A 26,148-nucleotide genomic window follows, 5' to 3' on the forward strand; every position below is an offset into this window, starting at 1 on the left:
GATCCTCTTGATATAGGAAGATCTCTAGGGAAATTGAGAAACCCCACCATACAAAATCTCACTGAACACCAAAGGGCAAGTGCCCTATCCAGTTCCATTTCTCCAACTCACAGGTGTATACTTAGAGCGGTGCCACCATCAATTATTGTTATTTTCGCAAATTTCACCCAATAAATTCACTCGAGGACAACACCTCCCTATCCACCTTCATTTTCTTTTTCAAGTGAAGCTTGAAGAAGTCTATGAGGGCTCTACCAAAGAGGAATACCTCTGTCTTCAAACCTTTCAACCTCTTTCGCCATAGCCGCCAAACAAATGAATACTGCCTGACCTAGCTGATTAAAAGAGAGCTGCAGAGCAATCATCCCTAATGACTCGGTCGGTAGATGTATCTGTCCTACACGAAACAGCAGCTGTTTGACATAACTCCACAAGTCAGCAATGTTCGAATACCGAACGAATGCATGAAGAACAATTTCGTCGTTCTGCGCGCATCTCGGGCAAGCCTGTCTGACAGCATCTCAATGTCTGTAGAATTTACCTCGAACCGGAAACGCCACTCGGTAGCACTGTCAGGTCGAGGACGTCTGGAAATTGTCCACAGTAGTCCACCGAAATAGACTATCCAGTTCGTTTTCATCGACACCCACAGTCTCCCCGATAACGTCGTCGCACTTCAGCTCCATTAATCCTCCATATATTGCTGGTGTGGAACATCCACCGATCCCATTGTCCGACTTGTAGAAGGCAGTAAGCACCTAACGACACTCTACGAGGTGCCAAGTACACAGGAGTGCAGCTCCGTCAAGGAGACGAGTTACGTTTACCATCTAGGAATCGTTGCAGGTGAAGTAACTTTAGCCCGTCATGTCTAAGATGTCATGCAAAGGGTACTGGCAGCAAAATGACCACCTGGTTATTGGAACGCATTTCTTCCACAAGAAAATAAATAATAGACATTCCAACCTGATCAAACAGTGATCAAAGCAAGGCACTTGTCGGTGTTGATTTTGGCCCCTGTCACCGATTTATATTCCTTTAGAAGGGTGCCGACCATCTTCCTTACAGAGGTGTCCGACAACCCTAGACAGTAATGTCGTCCGTGTACGCTGACACTGCCCTGTTGGGTCCCAGTTCGAAAATGATGCCCCTCAACTGTTCCAAGTTCCATAGTAGAGGCGACAGCACGCAGCCTGACAGAGCAAACGTGCGATGCGAAGCGGCTCCGATATGTGGCCGTTTACTTTGATCACTGAGCAGATACCGCTGGGCATTGCAGCAATCCAACCTCTGAAAACGTCCGAACCTGGCCGATATCAGGACAACTTCCAATTAACAATGGTCAACCCTATCGAATGCTTCAGATTGATTCAAATTGATCTGATCCCCTCCAATGCCAGCTTTGACCCCAGTCCGCTCTATGATGTATCGCATAAGATGAAGGTTGTCGTGTTCAGGATTGTGCACTTTTGTGCTTCTCCGACCGAACTACCGACAAGTGCCAACCTTGTCGCCAATACTTTGGCCAAAATCTTAAACTCAATGTTTAGCAGAATTATGGGCCGAAAATTTCCTCAGCAACGTAATCACTCACCAACTAGCAGCATTAGTAACTCTCTTGTTCTGCTATCAGTTAGACATCTGCCAAGAAGCCGCCAAACAATACTGGCATGAATACATAGGGCAGACCATCCAAACCGGGCGAATTACAACTTGTGCAACTGCTCATCACCGTTCGTATTTCAGTAGCCTTTATTAGGTTTTTGTAGAACCTCGCCTCCACTGCTGGGTCCAGGTTCGAACTACAGTCCACTACCGTCGCCGATTCATCGCACTCCTCAAACAGTCACGTGATGGGGTGCTGGAAAGCCGCACACATCTGCTCGGAACCGAGTAGCACACGCCCGTCCTAGTCCGTCAAAGACCTGATCGTGGTTCTGTTGCCACGTCGTGTCTCGACCGTCTGGACCGCCGAACGGTTTTAGTTCCTTCGTGTTTGAGAGCACAGGCCTTAGCTCTGACAACGCAGTCTTCGTGTTTCGCCTCGAAGAATTGGTCAAGAGCCATTCTCACCGCTAGCATGTCAGTCGCGATGCCTTTACTAATTGCTTCTTCTAGGTTGCTAACTGTTTCTAATCTATTTCTTTATATTCCTAGCGCATTGCTAAATGCTATCAATTCTACTCTTCTCGTCCTCTTCAAATCGACCTGCCACCAGTTGTGGACAATTTTCCCCGTCAACTGCTTCTTAACTAGTTCCTGTAGTCTTTGCGTGCCGGTAAGAACACGTTCAGCTTCTAGTAAATGTGCCTCTGTTTACATGTCCTATCTAAATCGACTGAGTAGATTACAAATTTGTGGACTGTTTAGCCGTCTAGCTTGAACTGTGGACATCCTACGCAATTCCTATCCGCTCGTCTAACAGATACTCTATTTAGATCGGTCTGGATGGTCCGCTGTGGTTGCTCTATATCCACACTGGTACATCAGAGAAATCCAGTCGCTACCAGTAAGGCAACAGGAAGTTTTTGAGCAGGTTTTCGAGGCTTTTGCATCCCTTTCTGCCATGCACTTACTTCACACAATGGTTCTATGCGTACAAAATACAATTCCAGTACTAACAAGCGAGATGCACCTCCAAAAACCTGATCCGAGTCCACGTTCATTTATACATCTTAGTTTGAGTAACGCCATGTTTATTGGGGCAAAATAGATAGAGCGGTTACTCACATTCATCATCACGAATGGTGGGTGGTTCTGTGTTCTTTTCCAAAAGTGACTTTCAAAGGATTTTGTAATTATGTATTGTTTACTGTTTTTCTAAAACCTCTAACACACCTTAATTTGTCCAAGAGTGAGTGATAAATTTTACTCGGCGTTCTCATTAATAATCTATCTTTAGGTATTTTGTGGATAAATTTATCAAATTCTCTCTCTTCTACAATTATTTCGCCTTTGTAATGTTTTCCTTGGCAGTTTATCAACTCAATACTGCTTTTGTTTATAACGGTGAAGGGGCACTAGCATAGCTAGAGTGTGTGCCGCCCGAGACTGCCCTTCCATTTGCTGCCCCCGGACCCCACAAAAAACACATATTACCTACAACAGACCCAAAAGGGCCACCCGGGGCGGACGCCCCCACCGCCCCACTCGCTATGCTAATATGAAGGGGACAATGTTTTCTATTTGTGTGCATGGTTATTTGTTGTAGCTGTTTTCTTTTGGTGGTTTTGTAATTGTTGTGCTTGTGTTTTGTCATTGTTGTTGGAGCAATTTAGCAGATTTGGTTGTTGTGATGCTGGTTTTTGAGGTTTGTTGCTTTTGTCGTTCTTGATGTTTTTCCTGTGCATGTGTTGGTGAGGACAATTTTGAGTTTTTAAATATGTTTTGGTGTTTCATCTACGTTTGTGTTTTTGTGGTGGGGGTTATGCTTTCCGCTTTTTGTTTTGGGGTCTTTTTTATGACCACATGCCACTCTCTGGGTTCCTCCTTGTTTCTACATTTGACGATGACTCAGAGGGGCAAGGTGGAGACTGGGTTGTGTGTGTGTGTGTGTGTGTGTGTGTGTGTGTGTGTGTGTACGTGTGTGTGTATGCGGGCACACACGCACATTTCCGTATTTCTTGATGCTGCTGTTGGACTTATTAATGTAGCTGTAGTGTAGGCAGTAAAGAGGATTTTTTTTTTCTAGAGGACAGAAAGCTTTCTGGTGTTTTATGCTTCCACAAGAGTAACACCTGGCTTTCCTGGTTTTAAAACAACTTGTACAAGGCCTCCATTTTCCAAGGGAATGATTTTAGATATCTTTTGAAGACTTTTTGAGTAAGTAGCACCTGGATCTCAACTTCGCACCACTTTTTTGCTCCTCTAAGGTCATTAAAAATAATTATAGATTATTTCAGGATTCATATCATTTAGTGTCACCTAACTTATACGTTACTCATAATATGAGGATACGAGTACATATTCCTTGGATCTTCAAGTATCCGTGGCTATTTTATCGCTTCTTCTTCGTTAAGGCAGAGCATTTCTGGCATTCCATACTGTCTTCCTCTTCTCTCATGCCATTCTGATCCTAACACAGCCTCCAAACATTTTTCTGCTTCTGCTGGTGTCAGGTTACCACCTTTCTGCTTTTCCCATTAATAAATTTGTAGATGAGAGTTTTTTTATTTTAGTTTTTCTTTCTCTCTTTCTAGGGCAGCTCAATTATGTCCGGGCTGATTAAGAAATGCTAATGCCTCAAATTGAACTCCATGTTGTCTTCCGTTTCAAAATCAATCCACATTTGCATTACACCAGCAAACGACCTGATTTTGAGGTGGTTTTGACTTATAATTTGATGTTACTGTTGTAGCTATCACTATTGTTGTTTGTGATATCATCGTTCTTGTTTTTCTTGTTGTTGCCGTTGGTGGTAGTGGTTTATTCTGTTGTTGTTTACATATTTACCTTTGTTGTTATTGTTCGTGTTGACACTTTATGAAACACAATAGGATGAGTCGTTAAGCTTTTTGGTTTCGGCAACAGTTAAGTCACATTCCATTCGAGCAGGAGTGGCAAAGGATTTGCTGGACGACAGAGTAGAAGTGAATTTGGGAACTTGTCTCATATGCTTGCATCTCCTTTGAATAAAGAAGATATAGCCATGTTAGAAAATTGGCTGCTATGAAGCATAAATTTGGAAAGGGCATATAACCCATTCCGTGCTTAAAACGTGAAGTCGAATATTTCCACAGATGCCCTTTCACTTTAAAACAATTTTAGAAGATTGACTGGGAAAAGTAGAACAAATGAACGAACCATGAACTGCTCAAGGTGGCGTCCTCTTTTAAGGATATGTAAGGGACGACCGTGCGAACTCATAAAAGGAGAAATGGTGACGAATGGAAAAACAGAGGACTCTTTTTATTTAAACGTGTCACACGGTCGAACACAAAATATATATATCAAATGATGATATACATGATATGTTATGCTACGATAACATAGATGACCAGCAATGAAAGACCACAACCGTATAAGATGAATAACAGAAGTATTTATTGTAGCGTTAAAGATGTATGTCTGTGTGTGAGTGTGAATGCGACATATAAGAACATAATCAAAGACAGGCCGTCGTACAAAGAAAAGTATGTATGTGAGTGATACATGTATGTGTATGTGAAATATTACAGCAAATAGAAAGAGAGTCAGTAAATGACACGTGAGCAATTATACCAGTTCTTTAGTACACTATAGGAAAAGTTCTGTATGTGAAAGTGAGGAAAGGCTGAGTGTGGCAGAGCTGATCACTAGTTGTGATGTCGTGGCATCGATGCCGGGCCGTGATTCTTGTTATACAGATGTTCGTCGCTGGCTGAGAACTCTTGTCTGTTTATTTACCGTGGTGAAGCTGAGTCACCTAACAGGATCGAAGAGAGAGATGTGCCGCGGAGGTTTGGTTTGGTGTACATAGTAAGTCGTGTTGACGCTGGTGGTGTAGAGGCTGCTTGGTAGTAATCGTGTTGGTCATGACGATGATGCTGGATAGTAGTCGTAGACTCTTGTTGCTGATGTGGCGACGGCGGTGGTCATCGTTGGCTGGACGAAGCTGTTGAAGTGGTCGCTGGCTATTTGTTGCTGCTGCTGTCGTGTGGTACACGGAACAGTTCTCAAAGAGAAACTGGATCGAGACAAATTTGTTGGGTATGAGTTAATCTATTTATAGCGTTAAGAGGGCTCCAAATGCCTTCAGAATTTTACTCTATCACGTGACCTAATTAAGGGCTGTGATTGGTCAGTTTGCGTTCTGGCGGGAAAGGTTCGAAGAAGTTGCCGATTCGAATAATGATCAGTCACGTGATGACAAGGTTAATGTTTTCCCCTACGTTTGCGTTTGTTTATATTTAAATGAGAAGAATGGCGATAGCAGTTTTGTATCTAATGGCGATAGGTATTAGAGACGATAGGTAGTTTCACTACAGATATTTCATTACACATCCTTTGACACTGTTGTTTTCTATGCATATATATATATATATATATATATATATATATATATATATATATATATATATATATATAACGCGTAGATATGGGTGCAGGCGTGGCTTATAGGCACAGGAGTGGCTGTGTGGTAAGAAAATTTCTTCCCATCCACATAGTTCCGGGTTCAGTCCCACTGCGTGGCATCTTGGGCAAGTGTCTTCTATTATGGTTTCTGGCCGACCAAGGCCTTGTGAGAGGATTTGGTAGACGAAAACTGAAAGAAACCCATCGTATATGCATATGTATATATTTATGTGTGTATATATCTATGTATCGCTTGATAACCGATGTTGGTGTTTACGTCTCCGTAACTTAGTGGTTCGGCAAAAAGGCTTACAAAGAATAAGTTCTGGGTTGATCTGTTCGACTAAAGGCGGTGATCCAGCATGGCCGCAGTCGAAATAACTGAAACAAGTAAAAGAATAAAAGAATATATATTTACCTTTATATCTCCTAATTCGTCAGCCACGTGATCAATAAACAGATGAGATTATCACCACCACCGTCATCATCATCATCACCGTAATGATGACGATGGTAATAATCTATTCTATTGTTGGCACAAGGATTGAAACATTTGTGGTTGTGGCTTAGTCAATTCCATCGACAGCTGGTACTTGTTTCTTCGATTCTGAAAAAGATGAAAAGCGAAGTTGAGTGAATTACAAATATATGCGATTTACAAATTGATTTTACGTGCCTTCCTCTTCGCGAAATCTTGAATGATTTCATCAAAATTAATTTTATCCGCAAAGTCGCGCTCTATGGATAGTATTGCTAAATCAGTCAACCTTTTTTTTACTTATTGTTGACCTGAGGTGGTTTTTGATGAGCTTTAGTTTAGAAAAGGACCGTTCACAGCTATCAAACTAATGGCACGAGTTAGGAAGACTCTTAAAAGTATAACAATATTTGGCAATGAATCAATAACATTATATTTCTGAATAAATTGAAGAACTAGCAAAGGCCCTTCCATGTCTTCAGAGTCAACAGCCGCTAAATAATTTTGCAGCTTTGCCCTTTCAACCAGAAAGTCTTCTCTCTTAATATTCTCATCAAAAACATCTACATCACAATTACACTCTTTATCTAACAAATTAAACGGTGTGAGAAAGGTGTATTTCTTTGCAATATCGTGAAGTCTAGAGGTTATTTCTTCAACCAGTCTATCTATCATTGACAACATTTCTCTTCTTAGCTCAGCGTCGTAGCTGAGAGCGGCATCGACACTTTCTTCGAAGCTCATTCTTTCCTTTTTGTGAATTCGACGCACTGTGCTGATTCCCTATCAGAGCAAATTTCGGTTGAATAGGCCAACGCGTCATCTACTGTTTTGTCTCTGCTTACAAGTAGAAAAGTTTTCAAAGCTGATAGTTTAATGGCACGTTGTTGCAACTCCAGACCTTTCGTTTGGAGGTATAACAGTGTCATTAATTTCATGAAGTATATCTCTCAAAAAGTCGAGAAATGACAAGAAAGAAAATGACAGCATCGCCTGAAGAATTAAACCTGAATCAGATCTCGTATTGCGTTTCTGCATCTTCCATCAACCGTTCTAGCGCAGCGATGATTTCCATGAATTTTGTATATACAACTTTCACTGTATCTGCTCGACTACTCTATTTTGTTTCCCCAGCCCGTTTGATAGTTGTACCAGTTATCTCAATCAAGATATCCCATCGATAAGTTGAGGCTGAGAAAATGAAAATAAATGGTCCAATGTGCCATATAATGTAACTGAATCTGTACCCAATGAAGCTGCATGCACAGCTGCTAAATTCAGAGAGTGGATCTTTGGATTAACTTCTGTGATGCGCGCTTAAACACCGCATTGATGACCTGCAATTACTGCCACGTTATCAAATGCTTGTCCACGACAGTCTTGAATGTTAATATCGTCCATTTCTAATAGTATCAGAAGCATTGCTCAGCATTTTTGCCTTTCATCTCAATAAAACAAAGAAAGGGTTCTTCTACTTTTAATTCCTTTTCATCTATTTTAACATAACATAGCACCTGAGAAATTTGGTCAATATGAGAAATGTCTGGAGTACTATGAAAAATAATGCAATAGTATTTACTGTTTCATTTAATCGATAACTTTCTTTCTCACTTGATCTCCCAGGGCGTTCACAAATTCATTCTGAATTTTTGGTGAGAGGTAGGAATTTTTACTTTCACCAAATGTTCACGTAGCACTGGGTCGAATTTTCCAATCAGTTGAACAAGCTCCAGAAAATTTCCTTTATTTTCATTTGCCTTCTTAACTCGAATATCTTCTCTATGGCCTCGTAAAGCTAGGTTTTGCTCAGCAAGAAACATAATTATGTCCCAGAATCTAGTCAGGATTTGCTTCCATTTCTTTGATTTTCAACAAGAGTTTGTTGTTCTTTGTTGTACCTTGCCTTTGGAAAGGCGAATTTCTAGCTCTTTCCACTGAGTAAACGCATTTTCATGCGCAGGGCTAGATTCATGTTCTTGTATCTTAAGATTCAACTTCCACCAAGATTTGAAACCGTCAACTGAGCAAAACTTTGAGTTTTCACTTGAAAATAGCTGACAACAAAAACAAAACACAGCTTCTTTCGATGGAGAATATATCATCCAAGTTCTCAAGATTTTTTCCCCATTTTGTAAAGTTCGAAAAAAAAACCCAGTTTCTTAACAGTCTTCTAGTCTCCCCTTTCAGTTTTATTATTTGCCCTTGAAGTACAACTTCTTTGAATTCACTGCCAATATCTTGCACAGCCTTCGATCCTTGTTGTACAAGGATTTCCCGAACACCGTTACCGTGATTAAACTTAGCAGGCCACATCCCAATGTCTTTCAAATTAATATTAGAGTTTTATTCTTAAGTAGTTTGTACTGGATCAGCATCATCATCTTCTATTTTCTTTTCAAGTTGCACTTCATTAACATCATTTCCATGATCTTCTCCAGTAATACCAGTTTCATCTGGACGGTTGGGTCTGATGAGAAATTTAATTATGGCACCTTCATTTCGCCTTTCTTCTTCTTCTTTCGTTTTTCTTCCTTTTTTTTTTTTTCGAAATGTTGCACCGCTATCCTTAATTCACTTCATCTCAAATTATATCAGTAATAGCGTAAATTTATATGAATAAAAGCAAACAGAGTATAGACCAACCTAAAAAAAAAATCAACTTTCTGAATATCATCGACACAGTCTTATCCTGTAACACATAACATTACTGTATTAACAATATTATACTGTATATTACACAATATTTTTTTCTTTATTGCCCACAGGGGGTTAAACAAGGACAGACAAAGGGTTTAAGTCGATTACATCAACCCCAGTGCGTAACTAGTACTTATTTAATCGACCCCAAAAGGATGAAAGGCAAAGTCGACCTCCGCGGAATTTGAACTCAGAACATAACGGCAGACGAAATACCAATTTCTTTATTGCCCACGGGGGGCTAAACATAGAATGGTACAAAACAACTGATTAGGATCAGTAATGCGATATGATTTACATAAAATATGACTTTAAAAATTATATAAAATATAAAAAATCGAATGATATTAACAATACATTAGACAACACAAAGGAAGCGATGATCAGGCCACGCTCCGACCCCACAAGCCCCGATCTATCGCTGGCACCTTTTTTGTTCTCTTTTTTTCCGTCTACTCACACGGTTCCTTGCACGCACAGCACTCGTGCAACATGCGTCCATCTCTTTCGGAACGTACACTCCGACAGATATCTCCTCTCCAACCACACTTTCCTTTTCAAATGAAAAGTAAAATATGAACGTAAATTGTGGCCAGAGATAAAGTTGCCTGTCTTAATTCCTTTTATCCTCGTCTTCCATGCTGCCTCTTTCGCTATTGCTACAACCGTGAGAAAACAATTCTTAGCTTCGTTTCTTAAAACTCCCGGTGGGTCAATTTTTATAATTGACTCAGTCGATAGCTGTACTCTTCCTTCGCCGGACAACAGGTGTTCAGCATAAGCTCACATTTCAGATATCTCTGGACACTGAACAATAGCGTGAGGGACGGTTTCCCTGTCTCCCCCGCATCTTGGATAGGTCGGCGACTGACGCTTACCGTATCTTGCGAGCTTATCCCAAACGAGCAAGGTACCTCTGTAGCATTGCCAGGTTAAGGACTTTTAGAAGTTGTCCAACGTTCTCAACCCGAATGTACGGTGAAACAGGGTGTCCAGTTGAATAAACCCGAGACCTAGAGTCGCCCCCAGGCCATCGTCGTATTCAGACTCTACCAACCCACTATATAAAATCCGTGTGGAACCCATACCGCTGGCGTTGCCCGAGCGCCGGAATAGCAAGAGGGCCTTACGGCACTCTTTATGCCATTCACTCGACCTCGGTATACGAGAACACCAGGCTTCCTGTTTGCAAAAACTTTTGAACTCGGGGAACATTTGTCTGGCCAGCGGAGACCACACCCGTTCACTGTCCAGGAGAATCGAGAGGTGCCTCAATCTCAACGCATGCCTGCGCATCATTAACCAAGGCATCCCTAAACCTCCCTTTAAAGGCTTTTGACAGCAGACAGAGCGTTTCACAAGTAGCGACTTGCCCTTCCACGAAAAGCGAAAGAGCTGTCTCTCCAACCTGATCAACCACGAATCACGACGGTTAGGCGGTAAGTAATGACCGATGCGATAAACACATTGGCCACCTCCGCCCTCCCTTTCAGGGATAGCCACCGCCAAGACCAGGTCTTGACTACTGCAGCCACCCTGCTCAATACCTCCGTCCAGTTCTTCTCTATTTGGAGGCCTGGTCCAAACCAAACTCCCAGAAACTTAACCGGTCCCTCCGTCCAGCGCCCAACAGCGCTGTCTGAAGGCATCGACTTGCCAACCCAGGTGCCGAGTTGCAAGCCGACCGACTTTTCCCGGTTAATCTTTGTTCCTGCCACCTCCTCGTAAGCCTCAATACTCTTACCCACTTCACGTAGACTTGCTACTGAGGTTACGCTGATAGTGATATCATCCGCGTAAGCCGTAACAAACTCCTCTAGACCTGGTTCTCTCGGAATGCCACTCAACCTCCGCAGTAGCGGCTCGAGAGCTACCACATACAAAAGCGGTGAGAGCGGACATCCTTGACGAACCGAGCGTCTGATGCAGAACGGCTTCGAAAGAAAACCGTTCACCTGAACTATCGAGTCATTGTTGTGGTACAAAGCGATAAACCACCCGAGGAAGCCAAGGCCCAAGCCGAACCGCGCAAGCACAGTCGCCAGGTATCGATGGTCAACCCTATCAAAAGCTTTAGACTGGTCCAAATGTACCAGTGCCCCACCTTTGCCAGATTTATTACCAACCCTCTCTATGGTATGGCGGATAAGATGGAGGGTATCCTGAATGGTTCTGCCTGGGATGGCACACGTCTGTGCCTCCCCGACTATACCATCCGCGACACGCGCCAACCTTTTCGCTAAGACCTTGGCCAAAATCTTCACTTCTGCGTTTAGCAGAGTGATGGGCCTGAAATTCTCTATAACGTCCTCCTTGTCCGGGTCCTTTCTGACCAACGTCACTACTCCCCGGCGCACAGATCTGGGGATAAACCCATTCTGTTGCCAGTTCGCGTAAACGTCAGCCAGCAGATGCCCGAACAATTCTGGCATACATTTATACAGCTCATACGGAAGACCATCAAGTCCCGGTGACCTACCCGCTTTACAGTCGGCCAAAGCCTCCATTACCTCCCCAGGCGTGATTGGCCCTTCGCAAGACTCCGCATCCGACCCCGAGAGACACGACAGACAGGCAAGAAAGTCCTCGAGGGCTCTCCCACCATCAGGACCGCCGTCACTCCCGAACAGCTGGGCGAAGTACTTCCGAAAGGCCTCACATTTTCTCGGGTTCGTTTATCAAGACGCCATTATGATTCGTCAATTTGCCCCTTACACTTCTGACTTAAGACATAAACACGCACAGATACATACGCTCATGCATGCATATGTGTTGGGCACATGCTGTTGTAGCCAGTTAGATTCAAAGGTTGGTGGGTTTGATAGTGGTGATGAAGTGGTTTGCACATTTTATTGCACCCGCAGGCCGATATATTCGTATGTACAAAATATAAACTTTTCAATTATAAAATTTATACAATATTCATATGCCTATTTGCGACATAGGTCGTGTTTCCACTTCGACTTAAAACGGTTAGACTCGAACAGAAATCGTCCGGTAATTGCCATTTGAATGGAAATTTTACCACATGTAGTGGTAAAGGTGTATCAGAATGTGTTGAGGTAAACAGATGCGATAGGCATGTGGATTCCTTCGAAGTAAATCATGGAATGACATCGATTTATAGTTTAAATAATTTATTTTACGGGATTTGCATTTGCTGGTGGGATACACAAGTTTTCACTACATTAATTCGTTGCCAACTGTTTCGTGCTGGCGAAGACTATACACCTGCCGATATGCTAGGATAAAAACTGAATATGTTTTGTCTCTGTGTGTGCGTTGTTCTTCTGAGAAAATACTGGTTGGCTATCTCGTGCGCGTCGGTCTGAATCCCAGATCCTTTCTGCCTGTCCCTTTGCTGACCACGGTATTTATATCAGCCGTGGCAGCTAGAAAGACAGACATACTGCAGGAGAGATTGTCTAAATAGGTCAGCTCCTGTCCATTTGAACTTCGCCTGACATGGCTGAGGTCGTAGGTCAAAGGGAGACCATTTATCATTTTTGACAGGACAAAAACTTATTTCGCGCCTGTTTGGTCAGACGAGCGAGAATCCTTAGATTCGGTTTCGAATCTAAGCTTGGATAAAGGAAGTGTTAGTTTTTACATACATATTTCTGGGTTTGTACCATCCCCTTGAGACCCAACTACACTCTAGCTGAAAAATTTAGAATACCGCATAAGTAATATAAACGTCCTAAATTCAGTGTCGGCGCTGATGAAGATGTTACGCGTTAATTAAGGCGTTAAACTTATCTTTATTAATGTATATCGAATTATACATAGATATATACAGGATTTACACAGATATAAGAGTTAGAAATTGTGGTCCGCCTGCGGACCTTTTTCATTGGAAATTTTTGCCTGCCGGACTAAAAAGTTTCCCCACCCCTGGTTTACATGTTAGTGATGGTGGAGTGAGTAGTGTTGGTGGTGTGGCGGTCATATTCTTCTTGCAATTGTATTCTTTTGACTGTTTAGTCTCAAGTCAATCCTCATAGACCTACGATCAAAAATATTTCCTTCAACTTTTAAAATACACTCGGACACCACAGTAAATGTTTTTGAAACGGATTTGCTTATCTTCGCCATATTAACTGTTGCTGTTGATGGTTGTGTTGGTGTTGACAGAAAAACACACGCACATACACAAATATACACGTTCGCGCGCGAGAGAGTGCACGCGCGCACGCACGCGCACACACACACACACACATTAGTGACCTTTCAACGTATGCTGGTAGCAGCTCACCCTGTTCTTTAGTAGTGGGGGCTCGTCCTTCCATCGCCACTCTATCGTCCACCTCCGACCATCAAACGCCGCCTGAAAATCTTTGTCTTCGATGGTGTAAGCGGCGCTGTCCTCGACGGGGCTCTGCTCTCCCTGGCGGTCTCGACTCACGGCGCACGATGCCCCCACGCTTCCGAACGTGACCTCATCTCCTGCAATCCTAACACCACCAAGACGGTTGATGGCGTCCATCCCCAACACCACGTCAATCTCATCCACCAAGTGGCCAACTACAATTGCTTGCAGCGTTAGCTTTGCTCCCTGCACCTCAATCGGCACGTCAGTAATGCCTTCACAGCGTACCTCTCTTCCGTCGACCACCCTCACACTGCCTTCTCCACGCCACGTTTCTACCACTTCCGGAGTCATCGGGGTCGTTGTACAGCTTGTGTCCACGAGGGCACGCGACATCTTCCCATCCACCAGCACATCAACAACGGGTAGAAAAAATTGCGCCTTTATTGATCTGAAAGGGAGACCACTGGCGCAGTAGTCTCCCTTAAACCGTTTCCCTGCAGACATTTGCTGGCTATATGTCCCGTTCCTCGACAACGGTAGCAGATGACCTCAGGCTTGGGTAACTTGCAGTCTCGCACCATGTACGGGCCCTGACACCGGAAACACTGACCTTTGAACGGACGCGCACGTTCCTTGTTCGACCCCTCTCCGCCACTCCTTGGCCGGCCACCTTTTGCTGTCGCCGCTGCTACCAGCGGTGACGACCTACGACAGGAAACTAACATACGAGCTCTCGATATTATATCCGCCATGGGCATGGTACTCACGTCCGGCAGTTTCTGCAATTCGACCGAAAGGTGGTCAGGAAACCCAGTCACAAACGCCAACTTTACCGTTTGATCCAGCGATTCTCCCTCGTACCCCGCCAGTATAGCCAACCTCCTAAGTTCGTTGGCAAACACGTCGACCTGTTCGCCGGTCCACTTCGCTCTTCCCAGGCGAGCGTACGCCTCAAACATTCCTTCTGCGAAGGCCTCCATCAAGCGGATTTCTATTTTCTCTGCGCTAACTTGGTCCTTCTCTTCCATCTCTAAAAATAGCGCCAACGCCGGACCATCCAAGTAGAGCGGTAGAAAACTTGCCAAGTCGCATATCCCTTGGAGCTTCGCGACCAGCTTCATCTTTTTTAGCCATGCGACCACGTCCGTGTCGCCGCAAAACGGTTTAATTATATCACTAGAAATCCGGACTACACTCATAATTTTTTTTTTTTTTTTCTTATGGGCCGAAATAGCTTGTGGTGTGATGGAGGAAAAAGACAACAAGAAGCAAAAGGACAGAATGAAACGTTGGACCTTACCTTGTCGACCGCAGCGGAGTACACGATCGCTCCTGATCAGAACACGTCTTTCTCGTAACGTCGCTGTTTTCTGACTGACTCCACGTGCTAGCCTTCGACCGCGTGTCGCCGACTTCTGATCTGACCCTTCCGGTCTGGCCCTTCCGGTCTGGCTTCACCTCTGTTTGCCTCACCCCTCTCCACCACAACACACAGCTCATCACAGCCCATAACACCACAATATATACATGTGTGTATGTGTGTGCATGTATACATTTCTCAAATCGGTAACTATATACTTTGATCTTAACTAAAACGCAAGCAGTCGCTTAGCTTAGAAGAAAGTGCAGTTTCAATTGTTAACAATCGTTTCTACTATAGGCATAAGGCCTGAAATCTTGTGGGAGGGCTCTAGTCTTGGGGGAGGGCTCTAGTCTTGGGGGAGGGCTCTAGTCTTGGGAGAGGGCTCTAGTCTTGGGGGAGGGCTCTAGTACCAGACTGACACATATTTTATTCACTTCTAAAGGATGAAATGTAAAGTCAATCATCATCGTCATCATCATCATTTAACATCTGTTTTCCATGCTGGCATGCCAGAAGGCTGTGCCAGAAGGCTGTGCCAGAAGGCTGTGCCAGACTCTATTAGCTGTTTTGGCATGTTTTCTGCAGCTGAATGGCCTTCCTAATGCCAGTCACTTTCCAAGGTGTACTAGGGGCTTTTTTCCATGGCACCAGAACCAGCGGGAACACCAAGTAGGGCGGGTGGTGGTGAGGGGAGATGGTTAGATGGGACAGAGATGACAATAGTAATTGAAGGTGAAAGATGTAGGAGTGATTTAAGGGGAGTGGTTTTATTAGCTATGTAAGGGTATTCAGAGTGATCGGTTTAAAGGAGGGTGTTAAGGGAGGAGTATAGCAAAAGGGAGAGAGCATGACTGGAGGATAATAGTGAATGGATGTGGTTCTGGGGTGTGGAGAGGAAAGAAGAAGCCCGGAATCAGAGGGGATGTACTACATGCTTATTCTCCTCTCAGGTGATTATGGTAGCTGATTATTCCCAAAGATAAAGAAGTGATGGGTGTTAGTTAGGGAATGAGATGTGAAGGAAGCTAAACAGGACTGTGAGAATGGAGGTGGGGTAGAGCTCCATACATACAAGCATTTACCAAGATGGTTTTAGGATATCATGTACAGCAAGATGCCAGATATCTTGGTTCTCAGTCATTTTTCTCATAATGCTCAATATCATGTGATTGTCCTTCAATACTTCATCCCATGTCTTTTTTATGTGACTGTCCTTGTCCATATGTTACTGAACCAGTGCAGTCTTACTGACTACATCTAATTCCTCTTAACTTTTCTCTCAAAACAATAGCGCTCTGTCATGCATGTACACTGACATTGCACAGCCAACAAAGCATACTAGCTTCATTCCTCTCTAGTCTTTGTGTGTCCTCTATATTTGGGACCTATGTCTCACTTTGATGTAGTATTGCAGTTTGTATACATCTCACTATCATGTAATAAAGAATTTGAACTCAGAATGTAAAACTGGAAGAAATGCTGATAAAGTAGAAACACAAAATATTGAAATAATAAATTCAGAAAATAACAGAGCAGAACTGGTTAAAGATACAATAAACAATTTCAAAACAAAATTACAAAACATACTAAAGAAAAAGCACAGAGAAAAACCACTCCATGACCAATACCCTACAAGACTTGATAGAAAAGAACTGAGTGAAAATGAAAATCAACAATGGCTTGAAAGTTCCAGTCTAGAAGCAGAAATGGTGGAACTGATTTTCACTGGACAAAACCAGTGTCTTTTGCTAGACCAGAGGTCATAAATATTTATAAGAACAAAGTAGGCGTAGGAGTGGCTGTGTGGTAAGTAGCTTGCTTACCAACCACATGGTCCCGGGTTCAGTCCCACTGCATGGCATCTTGGGCAAGTGTCTTCTACTATAGCCTCGGGCCGACCAATGCCTTGTGAGTGGATTTGGTAGACGGAAACTGAAAGAAGCCTGTCGTATATATGTATATATATATGTATGTGTGTATGTGTTTGTCCCCCCAACATCGCTTGACAACCGATGCTGGTGTGTTTATGTCCCCGTAACTTAGCGGTTCGGCAAAAGAGACCGAAAGAATAAGTACTAGGCTTCCAAAGAATAAGTCCTGGGGTCGATTTGCTCGACTAAAGGCGGTGCTCCAGCATGGCCACAGTCAAAAGACTGAAACAAGTAAAAGAGTAAAAGAGAGTAAAAGAGTAATGAAATTGGACCCTACCACCAAATGCAGTATGTGCAACCAGTGCAATGAGACACTTGATGCAGAAATGCAATCTGGTATTGTCATGAAACCAATTAGGATTAAGTTGTTTGTTAAATGAAGAAGACATTTCAAAAAATTGTCTTATCTTGCTTGTACGTCTGTAAAATGTTAGAGGAGTAACTCAGAGTTTGAGAGTGTCATGCATAGCACTTGGATGAAAGCAGTTTCACCAGTGGCCGTTCCATCTTTTTGTAAATCTTGGACAACATTGACCACAAAAGTCCTTCCTCTTTTAAGACGGTTGAGTGAGGTTACAAGCAGAATTTCTGGCAGACCAAGTAATCATACAAAGTTTCCTTTATTGGCTTGATTGGTTACCATGTAAATAAAGTTTTTTTTCTTTGAATATTGATACAATTTTCCAGTTAATGAAGAGAAAAAAAAAATTATGTTTAATGAATATTTAAAACATGGCAATATAATAAAGTCATCAAAATTTAAGATGTTTGTATGTAAGTAGTAGTATCTACACATTAGAATGTGTTGTTTAATGATAAGGGTGTAACTGGGTTTGATTCCTGAACTGGGCAGTACTTTGTGTTTTGAGCAAAAAAAACCTCATCTCAGGTTGCTCTGTAGCCACTGATGTGAGGCACACCATGCACCTGTACAAGCAATGTCAATTTGATGGAGGTGGTGGGCATATGTGCATCACAAACATTTGAACACTGTAAACAAATCATCTATGCAAGTTTTTCAGTGAGAAATTGCATAACTGTCTTTCTCAGACTTAAATGACAAACATTAATCCATGCAATAATTACACCATGTGGAGGAAAAATCAACACAAAAATAATTCAGGAAATTCAAATGTTAGACAGCCTTATACATTTTAGCAAATTATCTAAAGTGATAAAAGTAGTTGCAAACTGTTAGTATTTGAACAAGTACAATTTTGAGTTTTGAGTTAATTGGATATTCAAAGGCAGATTCTACAAAGCTACAGTATCAATGTGCAGGATGGACTGTCTGAATGAAAAATATGTGAAACACCTTGCATTGAAAATAATATAATTTCATGAAATTTATTGTTGGAAAAAAATACAAACAATAATATATTTGATTCCTTAAAAATTCAGATTCAAAATTTGTTATACTATTATTTTGCCTATTTTTCTATTTAGTAATCTAAAACAATTTGTTTTGTTGTTTAGTGTCGATACCAAAATACTTCTAAACTAAAATTATTATATTTTCTTTTTTAACAACAGGTGAAGTACTGTTTTGGTCACTATGATGGAAAAGTTTGACAAAAGACATACTTAGCTATACCAGGTTGGAAATTTAAACGAAAATATGCAAAAGAAAATGAAAATGAATTGGAAAAAAGAAAAAAAACACAGTTACCTCCCATAAGATGTAAAACCTCATAAGCAATTCAACAGTCTATGTTTATACATAGATCTGGTTGTTACACATGTATGAAAACACAAACATGCATGCATATATATTCACACATCACTATCATTGTAGTGTTACTGAAGATGTAATACATTAATTAATGCTAACTATACAACACACACATATATGTAATGTATGTGTGTGTATCTATGTAGTGTATGTGTATATATATATATATATATATGTATGTATGTATGTAAATTGCAACATAATTATATGCATAGATATATGTATATATTTACACATACAAGCATAGATATGTATGTTATCATGTAGTTTATATACATATACATACACACACACACACACACACACACACATATATATATATATATATATATATATATATATATATATATATGTATGTATATATATATATATATAAACTCTGTAAGTTGGAACTTTGACAGTATATATTAAATAGCTACTCTATCTAAAATATTGAGTTCACTTCAACTTTGAATGTTACTGAGAACATAATATATTAATTATAATTATTTAGTACTAACCGTGTGTGTATACATACATACATACATACATACACACACATACACACACACACGCACACACACTAATATTTATATATATAAGAGTGTTTGTATATATATATATATGTGTGTGTGTGTAAATATTTACATACCTATGATCAGTTCCAAAAGCAAAAGTATCAATATCGCTCAATAGCGACAGCAGCAATAATAGTAAATAATAATAATAATAATGGTAAATGAGGTAGAATAAGATAGAAGCAAAATTTAAGTAACAAAAAGGGAACTGAAAAAAAATATATGTTTCCCCTGTTGTATATTACGCAAAGAGATGTCAACGAGTAGTACATTTATAGAACCTATGAAGGATCGACCGATCCCGCCTAAAACTGAAGGAGACCATTTGCCAAAAAAGAGAGAATGTGGTCCACCAGGAAATGGGGTTGCACCCATTTTTGACTATATGGAATCTGAGATGTCTTCAAGTTCAAACTCACAAACATTTGAAAACAAATCACCACCACCACCTGCCTATGAGAAGCTCTATCCATCACCATACATGATGAATACAAGGTTTAGGAGTTACCGCAGCAATCTAACACTACAGGGAAAAGTTTACAACTTTTTAGAAAGACCAACAGGCTGGAAGTGTTTCATTTATCATTTCACTGTGTAAGTACCAAACACATACTTTCATTGATGCTCCCAAAATAACAGCAATTCTCCATTCAAGCACTCAAAACAACTGCTTTCCCAGGCAAGAAACCAAAATAATATACACCTCCATCCTAGTTCTCAAACCAACAATCATTTTCACCCTGCACATGTCTGAATGCATATCTACTTTTTCTTTGTTAAAATTATTTTTTGTCATTCATTTATTGAAATCCCCTTGTGACCACCTATTTAATGACATTGACGATAATTCTTTCTATTATAGGCACAAGGCCTGGAATTTAGTGACAGTGGAGAAGGGGCTAGTCAATGACATCAATCCCAGCACCAATCAATTGATAATGATTGTTGCTGTTTAAACACAGGGCAGCTTTTATTGAGCAGACCCATGGTCAAAGATGCTTCATTCATGATTATCTCATATATTTCCTAATGTTGCTTTCTAACATTTTCTAATATGTCTTTCCATTTTAAAGAAGATTATTTGCTATTTCTAGTAGATTGAGCTTCCCTTGTTCAATTGATAAGGATGACAATGGATGATAATGACGCAGTCTAAGATGTTAATGTGTCCAGTAATATTATTATACAAAGATATGTGAGCAGAGTTCCAATATATGTTGTATTTACATTTTGTTGAGGTTGGTCCACAAAGGTTGGTCCATCAAGGTTGGACTATTTTGTGATCTTGAAGAGGTAGTCTAGTTGTTTTTGGATGTGGGTTTGGCTATATAAAATCAGCATGGAATTATCATCATCATCATCATCATCATCCTCCTTTAATGTCTGTTTTTCATGCTGGTATGGATTGGATGGTTTCACAAGAACTGGCAAGGCCAGGGGCCACACCAAGTTCAATAGTTTGTTTTGGCTTGGTTTCTACAGTTGAGTGCCCTTCCTGATGCCAACCACTCCACAGAGTGTAATGGGGTGCTTTTTATGTGATATCAGCACCCACATTAATGCTTTTCACATGATACCTTAGTTTTAGGAGCTCAATTATGTTGTGGTAGGTGGGTCTTCTCAAGTACAGCAATGTGCCACATAGCGTTGTCCTCTGCCATGTCCTTCATAAGGTTTGGCATTTTGAGATTTGCCTTCAATACTTCGTCCCTCACCTTCCAGGGTCTCCCTCTTCCAAAACTTCCTTCCACTTTAAGTGATCTGCATTTCTTTATGCAACTGTTCTCTCCCATGTGCGTGGCATGGCCAAACCAGCTCAGTATTAAGTTTTGGTAAAGCTTAATGACATTTAAGTGGTCATGTCAGCTTTGAAAGTTGTTTTCAATTTCTCTGTGCATAGGGTGTAGTGGAGAGCTAACCCGGAGGGTGGTTTAGGTTGCCTTGTGGGCGCTTGAGGTGGTTATATGTGGTTAAACTTGTAGTTGTTGTCATCCTTGACTGCAAAGATCAGCTATCAAAAGGTGTGATCATTCTGTGCTCTTCAGAGTTATTGCTTATGTAGGAAGGCTTTGGTGTGACACGAGCAAGATTAAACTGATGTTTCTTCTAGGTCAACCAATCACAGTGAATGGGTGTATTGAGTTGGATGTGGGTGGTTGTGTGCATTGAGCTTATTATATGTAGTTGTGAACATTATAGAGGCCCTGGTCACTTCTGAAGAAGATTTATAGCCAAAGCATTTTAGTGATGACCATCCTGTCACTTTCATATATAAAGGACTAAACTGCTTAATGTACTTCTCTTCAAGATTGTATGTTGTTTTTTGGGGAGATTTGGCTGCTATTTCAAGGGAGCTGAGTGACCAGCAAAAGACTCTCAGTGGCTATTAAAGTAATTGTCAGTGTGGTTGCATGTGTTTGTATGTGGTTGTTTATTGATGAAGTGGTTGTGTGGCATGTTTTGTGGTATAATAATAATAATACTAATAATAATGATAATAATAATAATAATAATAATGAACTAGATAGGATACAACATACACAAATGAAAGAAAAAATAAAGAAAGAGTACTACAGACGAGTTAGATCAATACTAAAAACAGAGCTCAATGCTAAAAACAAGATAATGGGTATCAACACTTTAGCTGTCCCAGTTATAAGCTACAGCTACAACATCCTTAACTGGACACTAAACGAACTATGTAAAATAGACAGGAAAACAAGAAAAATAATGACAGGATATAGGATGCACCACCCAAAATCTGACATAGAAAGGCTATATATACAACGCACAGAAGGTGGCAGGGGTCTTATACAGCTAGAAAACTATTATAAAATAACCACCATAGGACTGCAAAAATACCTACTCCAGAAGCAAGGGAAACTAATACAAATAGCCACAAAACACGAGCAAAACAAAAAACTGTTTTCAGTATTTAAGGAAGCTGACAAATACAAACAAGAAATCAATCTACCTAACAAATACGAAGAAGAAGAAGAAGAAACAACAAAAGCTATAAAACAAATGAAATCCAAACTAAAACTAGAACAGCAACGGACCATGATAAAACGATGGCAAGAAAAGCCCCTACATGGTAAATACTGGGCTAAACTAAATGCGAAAGAAATAGACAGAGAAAAATCCCAGCAATGGCTGAGAAGCTCAGGACTCAAAGCAGAGACTGAAGGATTTTTAATTGCTGCACAAGACCAAAGCCTCCCCACCAGAAATTACCAAAAACACATAATGAAAAGAAATATAACAAGTAACTGTAGAATATGTGGAGATCGACAAGAAACAATAAATCATATTATCTCTGGCTGCCCAGTCCTGGCTAAGAAGGAATATATTCACAGACACGACAGAGCTGGGACCTATATACACTGGAAGCTATGCCAACATTATGGAATAGCAACAGAAAAAAGATGGTATAAACACACGCCAGAAAAGGTCACAGAAAACGAGAAAGCAACCATACTCTGGGATATGCCAATACACACAGATAGAGAAATTAAGGCAAATAGACCAGATATAGTTGTCAAAGATCATGAAGGAAAAAAATGCCTTCTAATTGATGTTTCAATACCAGCAGATGACAACGTTTCTCTAAAAGAAATGGAAAAACTTTCAAAATACAAAGACCTGGAAATAGAGATAACTCGAATGTGGAATCTAAAAACAGAAACAATTCCTATCATAGTAGGTGCCTTAGGTATAATAAAAAAATATTCAGACAAATACATAACAAAAACACCAGGACTTACAAATATATATAACATACAGAAAATTGCACTACTGGGTACTGCACACATTCTACGCAAAACACTTTCAATACAGTAAACATAAGAGCACCACAGCAAACCACAGCACATACCCAAGGCGCACAGAGCTGCGCTCGGTAGTGAAGTGAAAGCACGTTATAAAAATAAAACTACTGAATAATAATAATAATAATAATAATAATAATAATAATAATAATAATAATAATAATAAAGAACTAATTGTACAAAGTGCTCAGGTGCTCTACAACTCATCAGAAAGGTTGCCAAAAGTGTATGTACAGTACATAGAATAATGTACAAAAAGACAAGTGAACAGTGAATGAGTTATTAAAAAAACAAAAAGAAAAAGGAACATACGTTGTAGTGTTGGTGAATTTCAGGAAGTATGGAAGATTTCAAGGATATAGTGTCCTGACAACTAACAAGTGATGTATTCCATGCATCAGTAATACTGAGCATGGAAAAATGTTTCAGAAAGTCATGAGTGCTATTTTCTGATTTTGTAAGCATGTCCACAAGTGTTAGATATATAGAATTCAAATAGGTACCCAAGGTTGTTGTTAAGAAAAATGGTGAATAATCTTGTGGGGCCAAATCAGTTGCTAGTAGTCAGAGGTTTAATGTGTCACATGCCTAGGGAAGTAAGACATTCAGAGTAAATGCATGATTGCAGGTTTTCATTTAGTTACACATTTCTGGACAGTTTCCAGAAGATTGATATGCTGAGCAAGATAGGTGTTCTAGACTGGTGAAGCAAACTCCAAGTGTGAATATACCATAGCCATATACAGTTTTAAACAGACAGCTGGAGAGCTGCAGAGCTGCAGACAAAAATCTTATTGGATGACAATCACAGCCTTCTTCGCAATTTTAAAAATATGGTTTGTTCAACACAAATTGCTGTTGACAATAATGTCCAGATCACATACGCTAGCAGACTTCTTAAAACTGGTGCTGTGGAGAGATTCTACCTCTCAAAATGTATAGTGGGGCATTTGTGCACAGCCAGCTTGAGTTGCCAGTCAGTAATCCATTACTGTATTATGTTCAGGTCTGATTGCTGGAAAGATCTATAGTGTAGAGGATTTTTTCCTTTTTATCTCAAGGTGCAGCTTGATGTTGTCTGCATATTTCAACACTAACATTCTTCAAGTTGGCATCTATGTTATTAATATATGCAACAAACAACAGGGAGCTTAGAACAGATCTCTGTGGTATACTAAATGTTATCTCATAGGGTGCAGAATGATGCCCTAGAACCATGACTATTTTTTCTCAACCAAGAATGAAGGACTTCAACCAGATATAAAGGTTATCTCTCACACACATTGCAGAGAGTTTTACCATTAATCATTTGTGTAACACAGAATTAAAGGCTTTAGCAAAGTCAAGATAAATAACATTCACTCATGAGTCACCATAGGTGAATGTCTTCAAGAAACTCAATGAGTTCACCATAGCAGCTGGTGTTAGAAATAAATCCAAATTGCAAGAGTTGAATACAGCTGTGAGAGTTCCAGAAGTTCTAGAGTGTTTCTCTGACAGAGGATTCCATCAGTTTGGTGATGCAGCTAGTAAGACTGACTAGATGATAGTTAACAGGTGATGTGTGATTACCCTTTTTGAACAGGAGAATGATGCTATCAATTTTCCACTGTTCTGGAGTAACACCACAGTTGAGGTAGAATTGGAAGAATGAAAGCTGATGCAGAAGAAAAAACCCACTGCATTTGAGAAGCAGCTAAGTAACGCCATCAAGACCAGAAGACACATAGTTGTGTGTGGTTGTGTACTGTTGTATGCAATAATGACAGGTTAAAATAGTTGTAAATGGTTATGAGTGGTTATGGTTGTGGTGGTGTTTGTGTGTGGCTGTGTATAGCTAAGGTAGTTGTTTGTGGCTATGGTACATGTGTTTGCTTACGTATTGATGAGGTGGCTGTATGTAGTGTATGGTTTATGATGTGTGTAAATGTATGTGATGGATGTTGTTATGTGTGTCTGTGTATGGTTGAAGTGGTTTTGTGCGATAGCTGACATTGGCTATGGTTGTTTGTAGTCAAATTAGTAAAGTGTTGTTAAATGTGATTATGTGTGGTTGTGTATAGTTGTCTGTGCTTGAAATGGCTGCATGTAATGTAGTGCCTGCATGTGGTTATGTTGGACTGAGACAACAGTATGTAGTTGTGTACAGTGGTCTGGTATGTATTGTTGTATGTTGCTGAGGAGGTTGTGAGTGTGGTTGAAATGATGTGTAGTTTTTGTTGTTGTGAGTTGTAGTTTACTGTTGTGCATGACAGTCTACTGTGAAAGAGGTTGTATGTTGTTACATACTGTTGTATGCAGTTGTGTGTGGTTGCCCATGGTTGTATATGATTCTGCGCGATTGAGGTGATTGAAATATTTGCTATGATTTTGTGTTGTTTGCTTGCACATGAATGAATGTCTCCAAGAAACTCAGAGTAGTCTTTCTGTCAGTGTTTGAAATTAAATGTAAGTTTGACTGAGATGAAAGGAGGTGTCATTTGACAGTGACAAAGTTGAAGGGATGAGGAGAAAAAAAGAATTCTTGGAGATCATTACAGCCATCTGGGTATGGGATATGTGTATTTATGTTTAAAAACAGAGTGGTACTGAAACATTTGTATCTGGTCATTAAAGATGAGCTAATCTCTTTGTTTTCTTATCTGGATTATAGTTTACTCTTCACTAGACTGACATTGGATTCACTGGTGGGATACTTTGATTTTCTACAACAGTATAATTTCAATCTTCCTTGAGACTCTAATCTAAGAGAGTAGATAGCCTTGAGTTTGGGCTGAGTGCTGCACTGGAAATACCCTGATTTTCTACCCTTTCAGGACCGCTACATATATACATATATATATATATATATATATATATATATATATGATGACTGGTGAGCTAGCAAAGTACATACCTTGTGTGTGTATGTTCAGTAATGTTTACAACACTTGCACTGCTTCTATGTATGCATTACTTGGGCACACCAGCAGATGGTTTTACACCATTTAACATATAGTCATGTACAGGCTAATCAATTTGCCTCCAATTTGGTTCAGGTACATGATGCTGATAAGCCACAAAAATGGTTAAAAACTGATGTCCATCACTCCTGAATGGGACTTTGGGTGAGTTGTCTTGCCTGTCTATGACTATGACTTTCAGGTGTTTTAACAACTGACACTCAGAGAGGGTCATCTCCACTGTGTCAAATCACA

At 40.5% G+C, this 26,148-nt stretch overlaps 2 protein-coding genes and 1 long non-coding RNA gene across 6 annotated transcripts in view; 1 reads left to right on the forward strand and 2 right to left on the reverse strand.

The window, feature by feature from the left end:
- Window positions 1–26,148, forward strand: part of LOC106879982 (potassium voltage-gated channel subfamily KQT member 1) — a 266,966-nt gene that overhangs the window by 60,686 nt on the left and 180,132 nt on the right. Inside the window, exon 2 of one of the 4 annotated variants that reach the window (XM_052975495.2) lies at window positions 18,369–19,718. The exons of 2 other annotated variants lie outside the window; for them this stretch is intronic. In XM_052975495.2, coding sequence (XP_052831455.1) covers window positions 19,378–19,718 — 341 coding nt within the window. In that variant the 5' untranslated portion in view covers window positions 18,369–19,377. Of the gene's footprint in view, window positions 1–18,368; window positions 19,719–26,148 lie in introns of those variants that run through there. One more of the 4 variants, XM_089338859.1, reaches the window with a different exon arrangement.
- LOC149131507 (uncharacterized) lies at window positions 6,468–14,974 on the reverse strand. The gene is made up of 2 exons (XR_016237764.1): window positions 14,842–14,974; window positions 6,468–6,661 (listed from the first exon to the last, which is right to left on the reverse strand). It is a non-coding gene; the product is annotated as an uncharacterized LOC149131507 (long non-coding RNA).
- Window positions 13,982–14,848, reverse strand: LOC149131508 (uncharacterized). The gene has a single exon (XM_089339212.1). It carries the CDS (start codon window positions 14,738–14,740, stop codon window positions 13,982–13,984), a length of 759 nt encoding a protein of 252 aa, XP_089195338.1. The 5' UTR covers window positions 14,741–14,848.

Source organism: Octopus bimaculoides, chromosome 21 (assembly GCF_046866305.1).
Source record: "Octopus bimaculoides isolate indiv1 chromosome 21, ASM4686630v1, whole genome shotgun sequence".
Classification (NCBI taxonomy): Eukaryota; Metazoa; Mollusca; class Cephalopoda; order Octopoda; family Octopodidae; genus Octopus; species Octopus bimaculoides.